The sequence below is a fragment of the Mirounga angustirostris genome, unplaced genomic scaffold (genome assembly GCF_029215605.1).
Source record: "Mirounga angustirostris isolate CCGP_5_RB_7025 unplaced genomic scaffold, mMirAng1.0.hap1 SCAF_4, whole genome shotgun sequence".
Lineage (NCBI taxonomy): Eukaryota > Metazoa > Chordata > Mammalia > Carnivora > Phocidae > Mirounga > Mirounga angustirostris.
This window is the reverse complement of record NW_026991712.1, coordinates 159,980,005-159,999,331: the sequence shown is the minus strand read 5'-3', so window position 1 is coordinate 159,999,331 and position 19,327 is coordinate 159,980,005. Positions and strand designations below refer to the sequence as shown.

General features: G+C 41.6%; 1 protein-coding gene across 20 annotated transcripts in view; it reads left to right on the top strand.

The window, feature by feature from the left end:
* Positions 1 to 19,327, top strand: part of MACF1 (microtubule actin crosslinking factor 1) — a 339,058-nt gene that overhangs the window by 232,273 nt on the left and 87,458 nt on the right. For 18 of the 20 annotated variants that reach the window (XM_054512971.2, XM_054512970.2, XM_054512973.2 and 15 more), the window contains 12 exons: positions 1,614 to 2,132; positions 3,198 to 3,374; positions 3,635 to 3,758; positions 4,569 to 4,777; positions 5,157 to 5,474; positions 8,227 to 8,393; positions 9,865 to 10,021; positions 11,890 to 12,007; positions 16,235 to 16,297; positions 16,962 to 17,203; positions 18,145 to 18,274; positions 18,954 to 19,153. In XM_054512971.2, coding sequence (XP_054368946.2) covers positions 1,614 to 2,132; positions 3,198 to 3,374; positions 3,635 to 3,758; positions 4,569 to 4,777; positions 5,157 to 5,474; positions 8,227 to 8,393; positions 9,865 to 10,021; positions 11,890 to 12,007; positions 16,235 to 16,297; positions 16,962 to 17,203; positions 18,145 to 18,274; positions 18,954 to 19,153 — 2,424 coding nt within the window. The remainder of the gene's footprint in view (positions 1 to 1,613; positions 2,133 to 3,197; positions 3,375 to 3,634; positions 3,759 to 4,568; positions 4,778 to 5,156; positions 5,475 to 8,226; positions 8,394 to 9,864; positions 10,022 to 11,889; positions 12,008 to 16,234; positions 16,298 to 16,961; positions 17,204 to 18,144; positions 18,275 to 18,953; positions 19,154 to 19,327) is intronic. The other 2 variants (XM_054512972.2, XM_054512959.2) reach the window with 1 other exon arrangement.

Below are 19,327 nucleotides of genomic sequence, written 5' to 3'. Positions count from 1 at the left end.
TATTCAGCAAATATCGAGCACCTGCTATATGTCAGGCATTGGAGATAAACCAGTGAACCAACCAGAGGAACCATCTCCTAAGATACTAACTGGCATATGCAGGCATATTTTATTGCATGATTGAAAACAATGTTTAGGGAACTTAGAAAACACATAGGTCACCTATTTTAGTAGTGATACCTTTATAGCAAAGAAAATTTGGCTTAGCTAGAATGCTTCTATTGAATGGCCTGTGTCAGTCATTGCTTTATTTTTTATTAATAGGATTTTTGCCTCTTGCATGCTACTACTGTGCTTGGAGATCCATCATAGGGTGTCCCCCAAAGCTGTGGCAGTCATAATAGCACAGAGCGGAGATGGTCCTGCTGTCACAGGACTGCTGACCAAGGAGCATCTCCATCCTAGGAAGGAGACTGCCTTACTCAGGGGTGGATGAGAATGAGGACACCTGGGGGGTATACAGATAAGCTATGGTACCGCCCCTTACTATCTCTTTGAGAAGGAAACATTTGTCACCCTAGCTTCCCTGAGATGATACTGGAAGCTGACACTATCAGGTTGCTGATACAGGTTGAAACCAGACAATGCTCTGGTAAAAATTAGGCTATTGTCCTGGTCTAGGAAGTTGCATAAACAGTATAGATAGGCAAGAACACTGACTGAACTCCCACTGTTGTCTGTTAGACTCAGGAAGAACATTTTGTTTTATTTAAAAATTTATTTATTTTTGGTGGGGGAGAGAGCTTGCACACGAGGTGGGGGAGGTGCAGAGGGAGAGGGAGAGAGAACCTCCAATAGACTCCCTGCTGAGTATGGAGTTCCACGACCCTGAGATCATGACCTGACCCGAAATCAAAAGTCAGATACTTAACTGACTGAGCCACCCAGGCGCCCCTAGACTCAGGGAGAACATTTTAAAAAACAAAACAAAACAACCACAACTCCCTAAAATAACTTACATTCCATTGAAATAGAAAAAAGGTCCATGTGTAAGCACATAGACATAGCACATATAAGTAAAAAATACAAATTACCTATGCTCCAGAAATACATCTTACTCTCACTGGAATACAAATTGTTTATTTAATGAAATAATTTTCTAAGAACTTTTCCTAGTTGGGACAGTGTTTATGGATATGTAAGTGACATATTTCACAGCTAAGTATTTGCGATCTTTATATTGTCATGTTTGGTTATCCAACTTAGTCTCCCCTTGCATTAATGTGGGCTGGCCATTTGTGCCTTCTCTTAGACTTAGAATGGTTTAGTGAAGAGAGCCAGATTCTAGTCTCAGTTTGTCCCTTAGCTGTCTGCATGACCTTAGTCAAGACATGTAACATATATAGATGTTGTCTGCGTACATTGCAGATTGTGCCCCAAATCAGTTGAGATAATACATGTGAAGTCACTTTGAAAACCCTAAGATCCTATGTGTGTCAGTTCAGCTGGGACTAGCATATGGCTAATGCTTAGAGAGTGAGAGATACTGGTGATTTTTGGAACAGCTGGAAAAGTGTCCTACTGAGATCTCTCTCTACTTCTCGCTGTAGACTTAGCCAAATTTTTGTGGTATCCTTACTGATCATCTTTTGTTTTGTGGAATTTTTTGCCAGGCCCGTCACCAAGAATTGCTTTCTCAGCAGCAAAATTTCATCCTGGCCACCCAGTCAGCTCAGGCCTTCCTGGACCAGCATGGCCACAATCTCACGCCTGAGGAAGGCCAGGTGCTACAGGACAAGCTAGGCGAGCTAAAGGGGCAGTATGCTACTTCCCTGGCCCAGTCGGAGGCAGAGCTGAAGCAGGCGCAGACACTACGGGACGAGCTGCAGAAGTTTCTGCAGGACCATCAAGAATTTGAGAACTGGCTGGAGCGGTCTGAGAGAGAGCTGGAGAACATGCACAAGGGAGGCAGCTGCCCCGAAGCCCTTCCCTCCCTGCTAAAGCGGCAGGGGAGCTTCTCGGAGGATGTCATTTCCCACAAAGGAGACTTGCGATTTGTGACTATTTCAGGACAGAAAGTCTTGGACACAGAAAACAGCTTTGAGGAAGGCAGAGAACCATCAGCCGCTGGAGCCTTAGTGAAGGGCAAGCTGAAGGATGCAACAGAAAGATACACTGCTCTCCATTCAAAGGTACCGAGAGGGTCCTGGCAGCCTCTGGGGGAATGGTCGTGGGAGCCCTCACACAACTGTGGGTGGTTTCTGGGGCTTAGGATAAGAACCTTAGGACATAGGGGCGCCTGGGTGGCTCAGTCGTTAAGCGTCTGCCTTCGGCTCAGGTCGTGATCCCAGGGTCCTGGGATCGAGCCCCACATCGGGCTCCCTGCTCGGTGGGAAGCCTGCTTCTCCCTCTCCCACTCCCCCTGCTTGTGTTCCCTCTCTCGCTGTGTCTCTGTCAAATAAATAAATAAAATCTTTAAAAAAAGAAAAGAAAAAAAAAAAAAAAGAACCTTAGGACATAGTGAGTGAGCTGAATTACATACTGACCACAGGGAGAATGTCTTTATGAGCTCTGCAAAAATGCAAAACATGGAGGCCCAGGGGCTAATGCCTGATCCCAGTAGTATCAGAGGTATGTCACTCTGGTAGGGAAGGTGGAGGTAGGTGCTCGCCTTCCTATACCCTGACCAACAGACGTGAGCTCCCAAGAGACACAGTGCAGGGGAAACTGCAACCACATTCACAGTCTTTATTCCTGCACGGAACGTCTAGGGTACATCCTTGCCTTCCTCCCTATCAAAGAACTCCCGTTAGCTCCCAAGCTGTAGAATCCAGTCAGTTCTTCTTACCTGTCTTGTGCACTTTGCCAACATCTCTAACCTAGCCAAAAGGAATACTCTGTATCTCCCAGTCCCTCCCTACCTTAGCTTGCAACCTAATGTGTCTTTCTTTGGTGGGGTTTTTTAAAAAATATTTTTATTGTTATGTTAATCACCATCTTTGGTGGTTTGTCCTACAACTCAGTCTTCGCGGGTATATAGTATAAATTTGGGATGAATACTACGGATCAAACAACAAAGGCCCCACTTGTAGAAGGTTTGCTACTCATCTGTCCCTGGAGGGCTCAGCGCTACTCTTCACTGTGGTTAGAGTGAGATCCTGTAACAAGACCAGGCTTTTCTTTGGACTATGCCTAGGAAGCCGCTGCCTTTAGCCAGACCTGGCCTAAGCCTGCTCTCCCTTTTTTCTCTGGCACAGTGTACACGATTGGGCTCTCACCTGCACGTGCTCCTAGGCCAGTACCAGCAGTTCCAGAGCTGTACTGACAGCCTGCAGGCCTGGATGCAGGCCTGTGAGGCCAATGTGGAGAAGCTCCTCTCAGATACTATTGCCTCGGACCCTGGAGTTCTGCAACAGCAGCTTGCAACGACAAAGGTATGCTGGGACACAGGCAGTTCTATCGCATGGGGTAGAGTACCCCAAATAAAGCAAATACTCACATAGCTTAAAGGCAGTGGTTGGGATGCCTTGGACAAGATCTGATTCCTAAACACTTAATTCTAACATCTGTGGGTACGGATAAATGGAAGTATTCTTTGTAGCTTTAGTAGCACTATGCTAAGTAGCTCTTGGTTCCTAGAACCAGCTTCGATTACTCAGAGGTTTTACTTTTGGCCTTTTTCATGGACAAGCAGCAGTTGCAGGAGGAATTAGCTGAGCACCAAGTACCTGTAGAAAAGCTCCAAAAAGTAGCTCATGACCTCATGGAAATTGAAGGCGAGCCAGCCCCAGACCGCAAGCATGTTCAAGAAACTACAGGTATGAAGCAGCATAACCAGAACACTCCCTTAATTCTCAGTGCATGCCACTCTTCTGTAATACATCACACTGTGTCCTCCAAGTATCTGCTGTGCAGGCTAGGGGCTGAGGACACAGGCAGCAAGAGCTTACTCTCGATGAACTTTGTTCTTGTACCATTGAAGGCCTTTGTAATCTGGTTTCAACCCCTTTCCCCAGGCATTCTGCCTTCTAGCCATGCCCCGCTTCTTTCCTTCCCCAAGTAAACTAGTCATTTCTTCATTACTTTACCCCAGAAGTTTTCCCTATGGTTTAGCTGCCAACATTTACTGAGTGCTTAGCATGTGTGATGAAATCTTGCTCAAGCTTCTAGATGTACCTGAGAGGTTGCTTCCTTTGTAAAGTCCTGGCCACCACCTCCAACCCCCAAAAGAAATAAAAGATAAGAAAGAATCATTCTTCTTTCAGGCTTCTCTAGTACATTACTCTTAGCATCAGTATAGCACTTAAAATTTTATTTTTGTGGTTAGTTGTGATGAGCCCTTTTCTGCCTGTGCTCACGTTTACAGTCTTATTTTTGTAGAAGCCAGGGACTTATCTTAATTCTCTTCGGTTCTCAGCATCCAGCACAATTTCTGGCACTTAGTAGGTGCTAAATAAATAATGCTTTGTAATTTTAGCTCAAATACAAATGCACTTTACGCTTATTCCTTCTATTTGTCTTAATGCCTGTTATTATTATAATTAACAAGTGTGATTTAAATACATTGTTTTTTAAAAGCACAACAGGAAAATAGTCTCCACTCTATTCTCATGGCCTTGATTTTCCAGATTCCATACTCAGCCGTTTTCAAAGCCTCTTGAGTAGCCTGGCTGAGCGCTCTGCTCTGCTGCAGAAGGCAATTGCCCGATCTCAGAGTGTCCAGGAAAGCCTGGAGAGCTTGTTGCAGTCCATCAGGGAAGTTGAACAAAACCTGGAGGAGGAGCAGGTGGTATCCTTGTCATTGGGCGTCATCCAGGAAGCCCTGGCCACGAACATGGTGAGACCTAGGCCCCAAGAGTTAGCATCGATGGCATACTTGCTGTGTTCCATAATTACATCATTTTGAAAAAGTATCAGGAAAAGAACTCATTTCCATGAATCTTCTAATAAGACTTAGAGATGATAACTGATCCATGTAAAGATATTTCTACCCAGTTTCTAAACCATTGTTAAGCTTGAGGAAAAGTGGCCCTGCGAAGTCATTAATGGAATGGGGTGGAGAACTAAGGGGATGGGATATTTGGTAGTCCAGAGGCTCAGTTGCAATCCCGCCCTCCTCAAGGAGGTGAGCATGTAATTATTAGATTATTCGTTCATGGCTCTGATACCCTAGGATAAGTGAACAAGGAGCTGACAGACACATTTTTTGGTGACAGAAATTGAAGCAGGACATTGCTCGGCAAAAGAGCAGCTTGGAGGCCACCCGTGAGATGGTGACGCGATTCATGGAGGCCGCAGACAACACCACGGCTGCAGTGCTGCAGGGCAAACTGGCAGAGGTGAGCCAACGCTTCCAACAGCTCTGTCTGCAGCAGCAAGAGAAGGAGAGCTCCCTGAAGAAGCTTCTGCCCCAGGCAGAGATGTTTGAACATCTTTCTGATAAGCTGCAGCAATTCATGGAAAACAAAAGCCGGATGCTAGCCTCTGGAAATCAGCCAGATCAAGATATTGCACATTTCTTCCAGCAGATCCAGGTAAGAATATATCTGCCACAGTGGCAGAACAAAGAGAAAAGAAGGGCAAGGAGGGGACCAACAATCACAGGAGTGCATAGTATGTCAGTCAGTGTACTAGAAACTTTACCTGCAATATCTTAAGGAATTATCACAACCAGGGACACCTGGGGGGCTCGGTCGGTTAAGTGTCTGCCTTCGGCTCAGGTCATGATCTCCTGGTCCTGGGATCGAGCTCCACATCGGGCTCCCTGCTCAGCGGGGAGTCTGCTTCTCCCTCTGCCCCTCCCCCCTGCTTATGCACACACTCTCACTCGCTCAAATAAATCAATAGAATCTTTAAAAAACAAAAAAGAATTATCACAACCACCCTGTAAACTAGATATTGTCCTTTAAAAAAAAAACAAACACAGCCTAGATTTACTTTTCACTTAGCTCATCATGGTCACTCAGGGATTCAAGTCGATGGGGACTTCATCCTGCCCTACGCCTTCATGACTACTGCTCCAGCAGGGAGAGGGCATTTCAAATCCATTTTCGTTTCATTAGTTAAAGCAGGTTTCACACCTGGCATTCAAGGGGGTGGAGAAATGTATTCCTACCATATACCTAGTAGGTGCAGAGTTAGAAATATTTGACGAAGAGTCTTACCTACCACGGATACAGATACATGTGCAGGAGTAGGATTGTAGGTCAGAGTATATGCCTGTACTTTGACCAAGGAGTGGCCACGTTGACTCCAGGATGGCTGCAGGTGCCCACATTGCCACCTGTAGGACCTGAACATTCCTATATCCCTGCATTGGTGTCTTGGGGTTATCCATCTATCTAACTTTTTCCATATTAAAGTAGGATCCCATGGTTTGGTTTGGTTTGCTGTCCTTTTTGGGTTTTATTTTGAGGAATTTCGAACTTACAGAAAAGTAGAAGGAATGGCACAATAAACACCAGCGTCCTTTTCACCTAGATCCCAGTGTGTCAGGATTTCACCATTTTGCATTCCCGCCAGCAGTGCACTAAAGTACCTGTTTCCCCTACAGCCTCACCAGCAGAACAGCATTTGAGTTTCTGTTAATCTGATTGATACAACATGATATTTCAGTGTGGCTTTAATTTTTATTTTTTCTCTGATGAAGTTGAGTATATTTTTATACATTTAAGGGACATTTATTTGTAAACTCTTGGTTCGTGGCCTTTACTATTTCCTGTCAGGACTTTGTGGGTTTTTTTTTTTCTTCTTCTTCTTTCAACCTACAAGAGTTCTATAGGAGGGAGGTTAGTTCTTTATATATGATATGTTGAAAATCTTTTTTCACAGTTTGTCCTTTGTCTTTGCTTATAGTGTTTTTGGTCATGTAAGAGGTTTTTAAATTTTTACATAGTAGATTTTATCACTTCTTATTGAATATGTATTTTTGAAAGTCTTTTGCCACACCCAGGTTTGAAGGAATTCACCCATGCTCGCTTCTAGAACTCGGATCGTTTCTTCCTTTCATTCTGTCTTTATATTACGTTTGAATCTTCTAACATTTTAAGTTCATTCTGAGATACAGTGCACATATGAATCCAAGTTCTTTTTCTGAACGTCTGTCTAGTTGTTCCCGATATCATTTCTTTGAAAAGTCCATCTTTTTCCCCCAATGATTTGAGAAGTCATCTTTATCAGATATAGAATGTGCATGTGGACTCAGGTCTATTTCTGGATTTTCTATTCTGCTTTGCTGGTCTGTCTGTTCATGAACCATAGCATACTATTTTTTATTCTAGAGGCTTTGTGATGTGTTCTACTATCTAGGAGGGCTAGTCTCTCTCTCTCTCTTTTTTTCTTTCAGGATTTTTCACACTGGTAACTGTACATTTATTTTTCCATGTGAACTTTAAAATCAACTTTATTAGTCGTAGGGGGACAATTGGTATTTTTATTTGGATCACGTTTTATTCACACGTGCGTATATGCACACGTACACACGTACACATATCTTTATGGGTGTCTTTCCATTTATTGAGGTCTGCTTTTATGTCTGTCAAAAATATTTTAAAGTTTTATTCATAAGGGTTTTGCATGTTTCTTGTTAGTTGGTTCTTAAAATTGTACCTTTTATGCTGCTATTGTAAATGAAGTTTTCACTCTTGATTTTTATATGTTGGTTTTATATCCTGCTACCTTATTGGATTACTTCATTGTTTAATTCATTGTATAATTGATTTTCTTGGGTTTTACAAGTATACTTTCATATAATCTGCAAATACAGTTTTACCTCCTCTTTTCCAATTTGTATGCCACAAATTGTTTTCTCTTACCTAATTGCATTGGCTAATATCTTGAATACAGTGTTAAATAATAGTGGAGAGCGTATGTTTACCCTGTTTTACAGAAGAGATAGGCTATGGAAGCTTAGAGAAATTTAATAGCTTAAGATCACACGCTAGAAGTAGCAAAGCCGTGATTGATTTTCAGGAATCTTTTTGACTCCAAAAACATCCATTCTTTTCATTCTGTCATGCTGCCTCCCAAATCATTAAACATTTGTTTAAAGGAGACAGGATTCATTTTCAATTCCTAGCTGCTCTCAGGTGGATTGGAAAAATCCTCCGTATTTATTGCTTTGATCTAGCAGTTGACCCAGTGAGCATGCCTCTTTCTTTGTTCCCTCTTTTTCTACAGATTAGGGGGAACTTGCCCCCGATTTAATATAGATATCTTTTTTTTTTTTAGAGTATATTTATTTATAATGACCAGAGGATTTAGTACATTTTCCTGTTTGCTTGACAGGAGCTCAATTCGGAAATGGAAGATCAACAGGAGAACCTGGAGACTCTCGAGAACCTGGTCACAGAACTGAGCTCCTGTGGCTTTGCCCTCGACCTATCCCAGCACCAGGACAGGGTACAGAATCTCAGAAAGGACTTCACAGAGCTACAGAAGACAGTTAAAGAAAGGTGAGTTTTCATATGCGTTGGTCAATTGGGGGAGCTAATTTTTCCTTGCTATTGAATGAAATGATTTTCTCTTCCTCCTTTAGCAGAAAAGATGGCATCAAGAAGTCTGCTACTGAGTCATAGGAGATTGGAAAGTGCCTCTTTTAGGCAAAGCTATTCAATCTACTCGGTGCTTAGTGGTTTTCTATTACTAAATCATGAATTCCTTCTCAGTAATGGGGCTCAGTTTCCCTCTGTACAATCAGTAGCCCAGGTCACCTGGACCTAACAATGAATTTGGGGCAGCAAGTAGGATTGTGGCAGGATTTGAAATAAAGAGAAAAATTGGAAGAGACTTTCCGGATGTAATTAATGGTTATATTGGTTCCCTTTCTGCTTTGGCCACATTTGAGTTGTTGTTTTAGAGGAGTGTCTGGATTCTTCTTTTAAGGGAAACATGGGAATATATGACAGGGATGGCTGATTTCATTTTATCTGCTGACTGTTGAAAAGCCATGATTCCATTAGAAAACCTCACATGGGTTTAAGAGCTTGATAAGACTTCCTCTCTTGGTTTAGCCATATATATAATCTTGATTTGGCAGGTGACTGCCTGAGGAAAGTGACTGGAGGAAAGCAGTTGCTCAAAACAACACTATAGCCTCAGGCTACTTAGTGGAGAGAAGGGGGACAGAGGCCAGGAAAGCTTGTTCTTCCTCTATACTCGGGGCCATTTACCTGTAGGAAGAACCAGGATCTCTGGCTTCAAGTTTGATAGATGTGGCCACTTCTAAAATTTAATTTTGAAATTAAATTCTCCTTTGTCCTTGGCTCATTTTACCCATTTGTGTGCTTTTTTTTTTTTTTAAAGATTTTATTTATTTATTTGAGAGAGGGAGATAGAGAACCAGCAGGGGGAGAGGGAGAAGCAGGCTCCCCACTGAACAGGGAGCCTAACCTGGGGCTCAATCCGAGGACCCTGGGATCATGACCTGAGCCAAAGGCAGATGCTTAACTGACTGAGCCACCCAGGTGCACCTAGTGTGCTTAACCTAACTTTTCTGAGCCTCTGTTTCAGCATCTTCTTTGCTAAGGGGATTAGCATTTGAATTTGGCCTTGAAAGAGTCAACTACCTAAAAAGTGACAGAGCTGGACTTGAGATCCAAAGCCTACATTCTTTCCATTGTATCATTGCACCTAAATAGCATGCTCCTTTTAGTTTCTCTCACTTTCACTTTGGCCTGGAGTAAGATTAAAGACTCCTCTCGCCAGAAATGTCCAAACAAGGGCAACAGATTCCTTAGTTTGATGCTCTCCTACATTGTATGTGGTGGTTTAGCCAAAGCTGCCGTGGAAAAGATTATGGGAAGGAAAAGGCCCTGTAAGGAAAAGATGCCTAGAGTCCCAGAATGAGTGTAGTTTTAGTTCAAGTTGACATCTTTACAAAGCTTAGTCTGGCAAGTAACAAAATGCCTTTGTTGTTGTTGACAGGGAGGAAGATGCATCATCTTGTCAGGAGCAATTGGATGAATTTCGGAAGCTGGTTAGGACCTTCCAAAAATGGCTGAAGGAAACTGAAGGGAATATTCCACCTACAGAGACTTTTATGAGTACTAAAGAGCTGGAAAAGCAGATTGAACACCTGAAGGTAGGTGAACAGAAAGAGCTCCAGGAACCAGGTTGGACAGCAGTTTGGAAGCTTGTATGGGCTGGTCTTCAACTGTGGTAAGGAAGTGGTGCGACAAATCCAAGTTATCCTTCTGCATCAGAATAGAAATCCCTCCATTTTCTTCCTGTGATTCCCACCTACCCCTACCCAAGCACTGAGCACCAAAATGTCTCCTATTTAAAAACCAAAACCAAAAAAGTAACCTGGGAATAACATCTATAAAGTTTCAGCTGTTTTTCAGATGCCTCTCATTCTGTGGTGGATCATAAAAAAGATAGTTGTTAAAGTTCAGTCCTTGAGAAGCTTACACTCTCACTGTGTGTTTGAGAATTAGAGAGTTATATGTGAGCAAGTGACCAGATACATGATCAGGAAATTGAGAAAAGAAGAACTAGCTCTACAGCTAAAAAAGGAAGAGTTAGAATCAGATGGTTGGATGATAGTACCTTCCAGAGTAGGATCAACCTTTCTCCCATCCCCTACAGAATCCCTTCTTTGATTCAGTCATTCAGCCTCTGCTTGCTCCTCTAACACATTTGTTCTTTTTGTTGAAATCAAGCCATATCTACCTCCAACTAGTTCTCATGCATTCTCCTTATTTTCTTAGTAAAGCAGGATTTATTTTGAGCCAGACGAGAGGGAAAGAGTTTGGTTGCTTTCACAGAGAGAGTGCCAGGAGCATTTGCTGCAGGGAATCCCCTGGGGCAGAGGCTTCCCAGTTTCTAGGTTCACAGTGCCCTTAGTGTTTCAAGAAATTTTTCATGGTACCTCAAGGCAAAAAAAAAAGAAAAAGAAAAGAAAAAACTAAAAAGTCTCACTTGCTACGTGGTTAGGTCTAAACAACTTCATAGTAGTTGTTCACATGGTGTCCAACAGATGTCACTGTATTTCCCTCAAAACTTGAAAATACCCTGTGAGTCAATGCATGGTTTGGGAACTGTGGCTCTTTGGAATCTGGAGTGATTAATAAAGGAATTTATAGCTGTGAATTGACAAGGCTCAGTTTGCAGTTCGGCAGCATGAGCTTGCTGGATATCCATGGCTCTGTCTTTCTCTGCTGCTGGGCAGCTTAAAGTCAAAAGCAAACTAAGTAAATTGTCAGGGAAATTCAGTGTGGAGAAAGGGATTCAAGGCTAAGAAGGTGTCCCTGCTTTGGAAGAAGTGGAATTCTACTTCTGTCGCAGGCAATCCACATGTAGAGACAATACGACCTTGTTACAGCAGATGCCTTTGTTTCCTAATGGTTTTCTGTGGCAGTCAGAGCTCTGGCTTCAAGCCCAATATAAAGTCTCCTTGAAAATGCAGAGTGTAGCCTACGATTCTCTGCATTTCTCTACATCTCAACATCTAGCTCCTCATTTTACCCTCCATTTGCCATTTCTTTTTATTCTTTACATGCATTCCATTCCCTTTTACTACCTTTGTCTTCACTCAAAGCTTTCCTCTCTCTAGGCAGAGTTAGATGTGTCTCCTCTTGTGCTCTCAGAGTTTACTGTGTATTTCTGTAATAACATTTATCACATTATAATGCAGTTGATAATCTGACCTCTTGGTTTTAGGAACTGTGTCATAATCCTATTTTGTATCCCCAGTGTTAGGCATGATGCCTGGCCTACAGTAATGCTCAATAAATGATTGATGAATGAATGAATGGGAAGATCCTGAATATTCCAGGATATCATTCTCCCACATCATGGCTGGCTAAACCAAGATCTTGAAGTGGCTGACTACGTGAGGATAGTCACTTAATGCTTATCAAAAATTTAGGGAGTATATGTACAAGAACAGGTGTCCCTACTGATGAGGAGAATGCCCCCAGATGTTACATTTAGCTGTTCTGTTAACAGGGTCTTCTAGATGACTGGGCAAGTAAGGGAAGTTTGGTGGAAGAAATCAACTGCAAAGGCACTTCTTTAGAAAATCTCATCGTGGAGATCACAGCACCTGATTCCCAAGCCAAGACAGGTGAGTGCAGGCTCTTAAGAATGCAGTAAATAAACATTATTCTTCACTTTGGCCTTTGGCCTTTCGTTATGACCCCTTATTTAATAAAAGTCAGAATCAAGGTTGGGTATGAGAACAAAGGGGAGTGATCCACAAAGCAGTCTTTCCCCTCAATCTGATCTTTTCCCCATCTCTTCCCCAACCTGATCTTTGCTCCATTTTACAAAATTCCTTCCTGTGATGGGAAAAAGTAAAGGGACTAGTTGGCCTAAATGAACAGAGAAGGATTAAAATAGAATTTCCATCTTGGCGAATTTATTCTTTTTAAACAAGGGAATGGATGGCTATGCATCATCTTTAGATTGGAGTCAGCCCTGAAGGGTATAAGCATGATATCTTGAGAGAGACTAGGTATTTAGGAGTCAGTGTTGGTCTGCCAAGGACTGCCACACTTCTTGGAAGTGGATACAAAGATGGTGCCCAGATATATGAATAATCTCTGGCTGCAAATTAAGTCTTTCAAACAAAATCCATATGAGCTCACAGTCACTTTCTGGTTTTTAATTGGGACCTTATAGGTTTTATTGCCAGACTGGGTTAGTGCACACCTACAGTCACTTTAATCGTAAGGCAAAAGTTTATGTTTTCCTCCTGAGAACAGCCACTTTTCTGTTGAAGTTTAAAGATCTGTTGGAACTACCCAGAAATGACAGCATTTCAGGGAATTGATGATTCTTATATTGCAACACATGAAACTTAGAAAAGTTCAGGGACTTACTAGTATGTGACTACATTAGGAGTCTGCAAGCTTTTTCTGTAAAGGGCCATGTAGTAAATACTTAAGGCTTGTGAGCCACATGTTCTCTGTTACACTACACATCCCTACCACTGCGGCACAGAAACAGGGACACACAGCATACAAGTGGACGGGTGTGGCTGTGTTCACATAAAACATTATATACAGAAATTGGCAGAGGGCCAGATTTGGCCAGTATAGTTTTCTGACTTCTAGACTAGATCATTGGTTTTTCAAACATTTTAAAGCACTAAAATCTTTTTTTTAAGTAATCTCAAATACAGGGTGCCTGGGTGGCTCAGTTGGTTAAGCGACTGCCTTCGGCTCAGGTCAGGATCCTGGAGTCCCTGGATCGAGTCCCGCATCGGGCTCCCTGCTTGGCAGGAAGTCTGCTTCTCCCTCTGACCCTAACCCCTCTGATGTGCTCTCTCTCATTCTCTCTCTCAAATAAATAAATAAAATCTTTAAAATAAATAAATAAATAAATAAATAAATAATCTCAAATACAACTCTACTACATAAAACAGATACAAATGATATTTTGTTGGCATAAATTTCCCTTATAACTGAATTTATAGCATTTTATCTATCATGAAATCCATCAGTGAAAATATTGAGGCTATCCTAGGGAATATAAAGATTCGACAAAGGATTTTTGGATGACAGCTTTATTATCAGATTTATTTCTCCATTTTGTTTGATTGCATTGTATCCAGGAAATACAGGTTACACAGATAAGTAGTTGTAAAGGATGACAAATGTTTTTAAAAGTTCACTTTATGGTTCACCTGTGTCAGAAAAAATTGTCAAAGTCTTGGAAATGGACAACAGAAAAGTATTGGGTGTCCTTTCAGTGAAGTGTTGGGCATTGTCTGATAGGCTTGGGTTTTTTTGTTTGTTTGTTTGTTTAGATTTTATTAATTTTTTGATAGAAAGACAGCAAGAGAGGGAACACAAGCAGGGGGAGTGGGAGAGGGAGAAGCAGGCTTCCCACGGAGCAGGGAGCCTGATGCGGGGCTCGATCCCAGGACCCCAGGATCATGACCTGAGCCGAAGGCAGACGCTTAACGACTGACCCACCCAGGCGCCCCTCTAATAAGCTTTTGGAAATGATTTGGTTCTGAGTGTGCATCTTTAACTGAATATCTGTTCTATTCTAGAGTTTTGTAGATAATTGATAGTAATGCAAATGATTTGTCCATAGGAATTCAAGTAAATTTTGCCCAATGGAAAAGATAAATCTCAAGTATTATTATCCTGTAGATTGCTAACCAGTTTCCCATTAATTACTCATTTATTAATCTCCTCAAGAGTTATGGGGTAGAAATTGTACATTTAGTACAGGTAAAGGGGGCACAGTAACTAAGACGTCACCCACTATGAAGTGATGTAGCCTAAATTCAAACACAAATATACTTGATTCAAGATGGAAAAAAAAAAAGTTCCCCTTAGAGTCTCAGAACACTCCTCAGTTAAACTGAACCAGAAGCTTGAAAGTGATGTAATAAATTCTTGTTTCAAAGTTAGATCACAAGAATTTTAATGAAGGTTCACATTCTTTTCTTAAACATAGAAAACTCCTAAAACTGGCATTGAGAACAAAAGCTTGCCTGGAACTTGACGTCATCATGACCTGACATGTTAAGAATTCTGTTACTACACGGTTCTGCCCTAATGAGAGAGCCTGCTTTGAGTAGATGCACCTTAGCCTTTCTTGTCACTTTCTTTAATATAGTACACACATGCTGTAAATGTCTTTCTTTGTATGAGAGGACATGTGTAGGTTTGACTACTGTAAAGTGCTAGCAGAGAGCTATAGCTTTTCCAATCAGTGACACTCAAAATGAAGTTTAAATGTAGGCAGGGAGGTACAGGAGCTACTTCATCTCTCCCCAAAGCAGCATAAATTGGTTATATCTAGTGGGTCAAGATGTGGTGTTCAACATAATTGAATGTGCATGTTTTCTTGCCATTTCTAAGTAATCCGAAATATATTCTGAAGGTTAAATTTAAACCAAACATTTACAGAGTCCCTACAGTACCTCTTTTGCTGCTTTGAAAATCACTAGCCCTGAGTGCTCTCAAAGTTCTGTTCTACCTCTGAAAAATCATGAATATTACAGTTCTTGACATTAATGTAGCTCTTTTTGTTTCATAAAGTGCTTTCACGTACACTACCTCATTACTTCTCTCCAGTAACCCCATCAGTGCTGACAGGATAGCTAGTATTATCTTCATATCCTAGAGAAGACACTGAGGTCCATCCGTACTCTAAGGCTCACATACTGAGTGAGTGACGGTCTTGGCCAGGACCACCTTCTCCCAATTACTAGTCCAGTTTCTTTTTTGGTCATCACCCTACTGCAATGGAATACGATCTTTTTGTTTGATCTATTTTTTCACTGAAAATACAATAATGTCGGGGCACCTGGGTGACTTGGTCAGTTAAGCATCCAACTCTTGATCTCAGCTCAGGTTTTGATCTCAGCATCCTGAATTCGGGCCCCGCATTGGTCTTCACACTGGGTGTGGAGCCTACTTAAGGAAAAAAAGAGAGAAAATACAGTAATGTTAACATTTAAAAGTTTCACAATTACTATTTTTTAATATAACCTTAACATAAAACTTTTTCCAGTGAAATCAGTGCACATGAGAGTTTTATTCTGTCCTTGTAATGTAACATTATATCATGAATATTCTTCACATTTCTGTATAATTTCTATAATTGCATGATCTGATTTTTATTTAACTTGGGACACTCCTGAAATATAAGGAATCAACCTGGGGGAGAATATAGGTGAAATCGTGGTAATCAGAAACAGAACCAAAGGCCCAAAGCAGAATTTATGGGAATATTTATGAGCCAGATTTATTGGCGCTTAGAATTTCCGTTTTCTGGTGGGGAAGGAGAGGAGAAAGTTTTCATGATAGAAAAGACAGAGAATCTGCCTTTTGAAGCAATATAAGGACTCATTTTAATGTCTTTATTAAAAGAATACTGCTTTTTCTGTCCTTAATTACACTTATTGTTCATTTTTGTCATGTTGAAGAACATTGATGTTAAAGTTGAACCTTTTTGGCTTTATTACAAATTCTCGTTCCGAAGCGTGGCAGACAGCACAGATATTCTAAAGACTTAATTATTTTATCAATACTTGTTTGCAACATTATGGCAGGATCCAGAGAATTCAAGTCAGAGATCAAGGAAGGGAATTCGGGTTTCCTTTAGAAAGGGTTAGGAACCACTACCGCTAAGAAGCCAAGATACCTGAGTGATGCTCTGTTGCCTGGCAGCTAAAATGATTTGTCTCCTTCCATGAGTATGTTGTCTTGTGCTGTGTTAACCTCCTGATACCTGACCTTAAAGTGAGTGCCAGAGAACAAATTCAGTGCCTGTATGTATTCCTAACACGTTTGTCTTGCCCTGTTTGTCTCCCTGTCCTTCTGCTCAGGTTCCATACTGCCCTCTGTAGGAAGCTCTGTAGGCAGTGTAAACGGATACCACACCTGCAAAGGTGAGAATGCCATTTCACAGTGCCTCTTTGTTGGATGTGTTAGGACAGTGTTCACGTTGGCATCTGTGTATGTTTTTGTATGTGTGAAAGAACCGCTGCCAGGATGGGTATGAGGGTAAAAATCTGGGGAAAAGCCACTGTGATGCTCCTTTGCTGGGTTGCTAAAGGCTAAGCAGGTTGGCAGCCAGTGAGATACGGTACTAGGAAATAAATTGGACCACTAGATAAGACCAGTAAGGAAAGAGCTTGAAGAAAATATATGTGAATCTTTGAGTCATAAAGAAGCCACGTTAGAGGTAGTCTAGTCTAACCCTCAGCTTCTTGGCCCATGATTTCCCTGCTTGGACAAGAGGGAACAGAAGAATGCCCCAAATCCTTCACTCCCTTCACTTCTGCAGTTCCCAGAATTTTTTTTATTTAGCATTTTAGCATTTTATTTGTACATCTGAATACGTCATGTCAAAATCTGAAAGCAGATTAATGAAAGCTCCTTTGCTTTGTATATATAAACAAGAACTTTTATGTGATTTAGCAGGAAGTGAATCTCTAGTTCACTAGAAGGAGTAGGAGAGACGTTTAATCCTGATGAGTAATTTAGCATGAGGAACCCATGGGGAGGCTTGGAGAACTATTCCCGATCTGATTTTTGTTTCTGTGATGCTAGATCTGACGGAGATCCAGTGTGACATGTCAGATGTAAACTTGAAATATGAGAAACTGGGGGGAGTGCTTCAGGAACACCAGGAAAGCCTTCAGGCTGTCCTCAGCAGAATGCAGGAAGTTCAGAAGGAAGCGGGCTCAGTGCTGCAGTGGCTGGAATCAAAAGAGGAAGTCCTGAAAGCCATGGATGCCTCTTCATCTCCAACCAAGCCAGAAACAGTGAGAGCCCAAGCTGAATCTAACAAGGTACTGTGTTTGCATTAGCTGCGTCCCAGACACTAGGAGGAAGGGGCTGTTGTATGGTGTTCTACCCAAGCCCAGGACCTGAGTGAGGGACACGGCCATCCACCCAGGCCATGAGGAGCCCTTTCAAAGGATTAATATGCTTAAACTCTCCTAAAGAATTTTCTTACCTATGAAATGAGAAATTATTATAAATAATATTCAGCTACAAAACCAGGCACACCTGATTGGCTCCATCGGAAGAGCATGTGACTCTTGATCTCTGGCTCATGAGTTCGAGCCCCACATGGGATGTAGAGATTACTAAAATAAATAAAACTTAAAAAAAAAAAAACCAAATCTGTTTATAGAAAGAGAATATCCCTCCCCTGAAGTTATCAGCGCACTGAGAATGGGATCTGGTTTTCCCTATGATTCTGTAAGCCAAACCATTCTCATCAAAGCCCCTTTGCAACCCTTGGGGCGATTTAAGTGTAGCTGTGATTACAGTTCATTCTTCAGGTTGACATGTAGGACTAGGAAAACTATCAGGAGAAACAAGACCATATAGGAAGTCCTATCAAAAAAAATTTTTTGCCAAACTTTTTTATATTCTAACTGGACGGAGTATGCCATCTTCTTCAGCTACCTAAATGTCCTGGATGCCACCATCATCATTATCATACCTGACACTTTCTCTGTGGGGGGTTGAATAATACCTTCTTACTGGGTTCTACCGATATGTTGTCCATAAAAGAAATTTAGATCCTGCTACTCAGATTTTCATTTTAAAGTAAAAATCAAAGCAGAAATGTTAAAGTATCTTAAAATCATGAAATAAGACACTGATAGAATCAGAAGTGGAGCCTATAATTGTGGCCCAGTCTTCCAGTACTTTCCTCCACACACACAGCTCTGTTTCCTATGCAGAAATCTCATGGCATCCCCGGTGTTCTCTCTCCTAGGCCTTCCTGGCTGAATTGGAACAGAATTCTCCAAAAATCCAAAAAGTAAAGGAAGCCCTGGCTGGATTACTGATGACATATCCCAACTCACAAGAAGCACAAAACTGGAAGGAAATGCAAGAGGAACTCAGTAAGTATTCAGAGGGATGTTGCAAATTCATTACATTGCTTGTCTTCAAAGCAAATATAGAATTTCAGCACATCCTATAAAGCAGGACTTATTTTTAGTTAATTTTCATAAGCAATCAAGAGGTCCAAATAGGGCTAGAGAGTGAGTGAGTCTGATTAGGGAAAAGAAATCTAGAGATTCCACTCAAAAGTCTCAGAGGTTTGGCTTTCTTGGGCAAGTCAATCTGATAATCTGCTGTGATAAGGAGAGCATTGGTGATGAAAATGAAAAATGGGAAATAATCTATTCACTGGTAGGATTAGGTGAATTATTCTGCATTCATACTGAACTATATATAAATGAGACTGGTGAATGTTTATTGGCATGAAAAAACATTGGCAGTAAAGATGTTTATAATATAGTAAGAGTTAAAAAACAGGCCATAAAATAATATAGATAAGATAGCCATACATCCGTATCTGTGTGTGTGTGCGTGTGTGTGTGTAGTTCTGTGTAGTTTCATGTAACCACCACCACGATTAAGTACAGAACTGTGTTACTTTAGTTAAAATTAAATGAAGGTTATTTTTAACTAATGCTGCAGGGGTCATTTCCTGTAGTATATTAGGAACATAACTTAGGGATCAGGCCAGTGGCTGGTGAGACTAAAGGAACACATTCTCTCATTTCCCCTCTACAGATTCCCGATGGGAAAGGGCCACCGAAGTGACCATGGCCCGGCAAAGGCAGCTGGAGGAATCTGCAAGTCATCTGGCCAGTTTCCAGGCTGCAGAATCCCAGCTCCGGCCCTGGCTGATGGAGAAGGAACTGATGATGGGGGTGCTGGGGCCCCTGTCTATTGACCCCAACATGCTGACTGCACAAAAGCAGCAGGTCCAGGTGAGCCACAAAGCTTACTGCGTTAAGCAAAGAAATTAGAACCCCGTGAACCTGGTTTTGAATGCTGTTCTCAGCAAGTAGATTTCAAATGACCCTAGACAAGTCAGTTAACCTTCCAGAGTTCCGTTTCCTCGGTTTAAATGAGATGTTTATAAGGGCTTTATCACGGTGCCT